General features: G+C 39.8%; 1 protein-coding gene across 1 annotated transcript in view; it reads left to right on the forward strand.

Moving 5' to 3' along the window:
• Positions 1–4,859, forward strand: part of ube3d (ubiquitin protein ligase E3D) — a gene marked incomplete at its 5' end in the record, with an annotated part of 11,113 nt that extends 6,254 nt beyond the window's left edge. Inside the window, 1 exon segment of the mRNA XM_014009707.1 lies at positions 4,441–4,859. Coding sequence (XP_013865161.1) covers positions 4,441–4,461 — 21 coding nt within the window.
• Positions 4,860–5,964: the final 1,105 nt, after the last annotated feature.

Raw genomic sequence — 5,964 nt, forward strand, 5'->3', positions numbered from 1 at the left:
CTGCAGCTCTCTGCAGGTATTTTGTCCCACTCCTCATGAGCAAACTGCTCCAGTTGTCTCAGGTTTGAAGGGTACCTTTTCCAGATGGCATGTTTCAGTTCCTTCCAAATACACTCAACAGGATTTAGGTCAGGGGTCAAAGAAGGCCACTTCAGTATAGTCCGATGTTTTCATCTTAGCCAGTTTTGGATGTTTTTAGCTGTGTTTCCTGTCATTATCCTGTTGTAAGACCCATGAGCTGCGACTGAGACTAAGCTTTCTGACACTGGGCAGCACATTTCTCTCTAAACGCCCTTGATAGTCTTGAGATTAGGGATGGGTACCTTTGACATTTGAAGTAAATATTATAAAAACATGCCAGGGGTTACTAGGATGCAGTGTTGTTTTTGACTGCCATTTTAATTTTAGTCTTAGTCTTTTGAACAAAAATTCTTCTTAGTTTTAGTCAGTTTTAGTTATTTCTATATTTAATGATTTTAGTCCAGTTTTAGTCGACGAAAACTTAAAAACTGTTTAGTTTTACGTAGTCTTAAAAAAACACCATATTAGTCTTTACAAATTAATTTGAGTAATTTGTGTTAACAATTGTGAATTTGTGTTACTCTAAAAATGCCCAAAACAAAAACATTCTCACTTTGTGGCTTTATTTCTCAGAATTTGCTAAAGTGCAATGAACATACAAAACACACATGCCCAATATTATAAGCAATAAAGAAGAACACACATGTTCAACTCAGACTTGTCAGCCAGGACCATGAAGTTATAAAAATGGACATCTTGCTGTCCTAAACTTAGTTAGTAGCCTATTAAACTTGTGCAAACGAGTGTTTACATGCACCAGGCTTTTAGCACTGACATGCGCAGTTGCTAACTACCCCCACCAAAAAAAAAAATCAAACCACAGAGAAGAGTTTTATTTTCGTCATGAACGTAAACAAACAGCTTCTGAGCTCAGAATGGACCTGCAACAGCTTTTAGTGGTGGAGATGATACTCTTTGGTTAAGCTACAGGTGACGGACTGACTTTTTTTTTTTGCGAAGCGGCGCAGCCTGTGAGAGAACGGGAGGAAATGTTGTGTGCTGCTGTGTGTGCGCGTGTGTGTAACAGCGCTGCTGTCCCTCCCTCCACTCTACGTTCTAAATGATTGACAGACCACCGACTAACATTTTCGTCCAGTCTCGTCTCGTCAACGAAAACTCACACGTTTCATCACGTCTTAGTCATCAAAGAGCTATGTTTATTTCATTACCGTCTCGTTATCGTCATGAAAAAAGGAGGCGTCAACGAAAATATTTTGTCATCGTTAACGAAAACAACACTGTGAGGATGTCAGTAACTCGTGTCACAGACATCAAYTCATTCTTTGATCTACTCGTGCCCAGTTCAAAAATTATTCTTGAAGAGACTATAACAAAGGTAAGATGTATACATCTGGACACATCTGGACAATGTGACACAAGTGGGTTGATATAATTCAGGCCCTCAGTGGATGAAAAGCTTGTGGGATTCAGAGCTTGCTGCTCATTTAGGCAATAAAGTTTATTTTCAATACAAATTTTCATGACTCATTTGACTTGGTTTTTAATTAGAGGGTCAATTTGACCCCAGACAGAATGGGTGTCTCAAGTTCAATTATAAACATCACTCCTAGAAAAAAAATCTAAAAAAAATCAATTTAATGAATAATATTGATTGAAATTGTTAGTAATGGAGTTAATAATCCGATATAAAAATGTTTTGGGTGATTTTTTTTTGTTTGTTTCTGACACTAGCATGATTAAACATTCCTAAATTGACCCAGGAACATTATTGRTGTTCCTCAGAAACAAGCACAACAGGAAGGTTAACATGCTTGTCTATATATTTTTTTCTAATGTCCTGAGACAACTCTTTGCTTCGCTTCCTCTGGTCCATGTTGAGTGTGGTCCACACCATGTCACCAAACATCACAATGAGTATCTGTAGCCCTATATACAGGCCCACTGACTGATTACAAGATTATAGACACCTGTGGTGCTAATTAGTGAACACTTGTTGATTTAAAATGTCCCTTTGGTTACATTATTTTCAGGGGTACCATCATTTATATCCAGGCCTGTTATGCCCCTTTTCCATGGTGTAGTGTCGGTGTACGTACGGGTCGGTACGGGTCGGACCGGTTGGTTTTCCACTGATGTTCCAGTCTGGTTTCAATGGGTGGGTTTTGGGCAGTTGATGGAGGTGGTTTTTAGGTTTTTTTAAAAAAAAAAAGAATTTAATGGGCAGAAGATGGAAACACATTTGATGAATAACTTCTGAAATTTTAAAAATTTGCAAAAATTTAGCCAATCAGTGATGAACAGTGTTGTGACGTCGCATTTTGGTGTCAGCTGGGGCCGGTTGGAACCACAATGAGGAAGGTACTTAAAAAAAGTGCCGGTTCCATGGATCTGGCCTAATGGAAATGGCGTGGAACCATGCCGACACTACACTAAGTGGCACTAGTGGAAAAGGGGCATTACATGAGTTTTATTTATTTATTTTATAATTCTGTTAAAGCATGGTTGAAAAGCACCATCTGGCTTTCATTTGTTCATTTTCTTCGAAATTTTATTTATTATTATTTTTGTCAGATTTTAGTTATTTCTGTGACCATCAGGTTTTTCTTTCATTAAACGAGGGGTACCAACAATTTTGTCCACGTGTTGTACTTACTCCAAGCTTCTGTTTAAAATGTTACTGCTTCAGTTCAAAAGAGTTTAACAAAATATTGAAAAAACATATTTTTGTTTATTTATCCACACAGTTGGGTCAAAAGGCAACAGGTCCAAGAAAGGAACCCAAGACATCTTTTTTCTTAGCGACATTCTTGGTGGGATGTACCCGAAACACCTCCAATGGCTAGCAAGAGACATCCTAATCAGAAGCCTGAACAACCTCCGCTGACTCCTTTTGATATAGAGAGGCATTTCTAGTCCGAGCTCCTCCCAGATGACGGAGCTTTACACTGTATTGCTAAGGCTGAGCCTAGCCATCCTACAAAGAAAGACAATTCCAGCCGTTTGTATCTTGTTTTTTTTTTTTGTTCACAACTATGGGTGACAGTTGGATTGATGACAGGCCAGTGAATCGAGAGCTTTGTCTTTAGATTAAACTTTAAATTTTAAATTAAAATAGACTTGCAACTTGTCCAGGATATACCCACGTCTCTGACAGTGAATGCTGGATATGGGCACCAGTGACCCCTGTGACCCTAAAAGGCAGAAGTGGATAAAGATGATGAATGAATGGTTGGACAGACTGAAGCAACACCCTAATTATTGAGGATGTTGACCCGATTTGTCGATTCATCTCCCACTCCATCCTATCATCACTCATGAACAAGACACTCAGATAAGGTGCCTGCAAATCTGAAGCCACAAAATCCATTCTCGTTGCAGTTGTGTAACAACAATTGTGTCAACAACAATGTCATTTTGCTTCAGTCTGCTTCCAGAAATCAGCTGTTGTGCATCCAAGCAACATGGCATGTTTTGAGGAGCAGTTGTATCATGTACATCCATCTTTAAGACTCTTGTAGACACTTATAAAGATAGTCAAATGGTCAAAAAATCACGGATGAAGATAGCAAAGACATTGTGCACAGAGGAATTTGTCTGCTGAAACATGTGGTGCTCTAATTGTAACAGATTTGTGGCCAGTGTGGAGAAACCTCGTTCTGTTACAGGTACAGCAGCTAATGGAGTTTCCCAGGAGGAAATCCTTTAATACCAGTAATTACGGTTGACTCAAGTACATGAATAAAACCTATAAGAAAGTAAAATTTTCCTTAAATGCATCATAACCTTTTTTCTTTTTAAATTATTAGCTGGTATTAGCCTGAAAAATCAGGTCCCTCTGATCACAGGTCTGTTTTTCAGACCCCCTGACTCTCATCACTCTGGTTTCCCCATCACTTCTTGTCTGCTGTTGCTTGGACTGTTAAGGATTATTTGTATGAATTACCATTGATGAACTTGAGTAGTGAGCAGACACTGGCATGGAGATGGATGACATGGCCTTGAAATGAGGCAAATGCCTTCATCCATCATCCCAACATAGAGCTCTCAGTGGAGGGAAGCCGTGGTCTACAGCAGGCATCCAGGAACAACAGATAGTGGGGAAAGGACAGGGCTGAGCTCAATTGTTTTCTTGCCTATTTTTGTTTATTTAAATGTTTTTTTTTTGTTTGTTTTTGTGGTGGTGGTGGTGGGGGGGGGTAAATTTCCACTACTTTCTTCCTGTCTGGAGATGGTAAACGAAGAGATGTTGCTGTCCTGATAAGCAGAGCAAAGAGAATTATAAAGTTGGGCTTTGTGGAACAAAGTAAACACATTATGGTATCTTTTGTGTGCTTGTACTCTTCTATGTTAAGACATATCTGTAGATTTTAACCTTTGAACTACTGTCATTTTTTATAGGTGGCATACCTGAGACTATGAAGTCTGAGGAAAAAAGCATTTAGCCCTAACCATGCTGTCTGCTCGTGAAATGAAATCTGGCCTGGGACAGCTGACAGAAGAACCACATGAACCATTTCTGTGCTAAGATTCAACTTGATGAGAGGGAGCAGAATGAAAGTATGGAGGATCTTGTTCAGCATGTTAAATGTTGGATTTGTGGTTCCTGAACCAAGTTGAAAACTGAGGCTGCCAGATTTCATAATATTCATGACTTGAACTGCTATTAAAACTAGAACTGACTTTGTAAGGTTTTTACCATACAGTACACATTTAATTTTTGATATTTTTAATTATAATGGGGATTTCATTCCTACACATATGCAGAATTGTACATTTGTCCATTTTTCAGCAAAAACAAGTAAACTGCTTTAAAAAAATAATCTCATTTATTCTTTTTTGGTAAGAACTGTTGTAAGATGTGGCTTTCCTAAAAAAACTCAGTGAACTAGCTTTCAGGGTTTAGTCTCAATCACCCCCAACTGTGTTGAAATAATTGTGGGTATTTGTGCAGCAAGTCTGTTCATGAAATATTTGTTACAACTGTACAACTGAGGTCTGCAGAAGAGCATCTCTGAACACACAACACATCAAACCTTGAGGCAGATGGGCTACAGCAGCAGAAGACCACACCAGGTGCCACTCCTGTCAGCTAAGAACAGGAAACTGAGGCTACAATTCACACAGACTCACCAAAACTGGACAAGAGAAGATTGGAAAAACGTTGCCTGGTCCGATGAGTCTGGATTTCTGCTGCAACATTCAGATGGTAGGGTCAGAATCTGGTGTCAACAACATGAAAACATGGATCATCCTGCCTTGTATCAACGGTTCAGGCTGGTGGTGGTGGTGCAGTGGTGTGGAGGATATTTTCCTGACACACTTTGGGTCCATTAGTACCAACTGAGCATCGTGTGTACACCACAGCCTACCTGAGTATTGTTGTTCAACATGTCCATCCCTTTATGACCACAATGTACCATCTTCTGACCATGTCCATCCCTTTATGACCACAGTGTACCATCTTCTGACCATGTCCATCCCTTTATGACCACAGTGTACCATCTTCTGACCATGTCCATCCCTTTATGACCACAGTGTACCATCTTCTGACCATGTCCATCCCTTTATGACCACAGTGTACCATCTTCTGACCATGTCCATCCCTTTATGACCACAGTGTACCATCTTCTGACCATGTCCATCCCTTTATGACCACAGTGTACCATCTTCTGACCATGTCTATCCTTTAATGGCCACAGTGTTCTATCTTCTGACCATGTCCATCCCTTTATGACCACAGTGTAACATCTTCTGACCATGTCTATCCTTTAATGGCCACAGTGTTCTATCTTCTGACCATGTCCATCCCTTTATGTCCACAGTGTACCATCTTCTGACCATGTCTATCCTTTAATGGCCACAGTGTTCTATCTTCTGACCATGTCCATCCCTTTATGACCACAGTGTAACATCTTCTGACCA

The sequence above is a fragment of the Austrofundulus limnaeus genome, unplaced genomic scaffold (genome assembly GCF_001266775.1).
Source record: "Austrofundulus limnaeus strain Quisiro unplaced genomic scaffold, Austrofundulus_limnaeus-1.0 Scaffold60, whole genome shotgun sequence".
Lineage (NCBI taxonomy): Eukaryota > Metazoa > Chordata > Actinopteri > Cyprinodontiformes > Rivulidae > Austrofundulus > Austrofundulus limnaeus.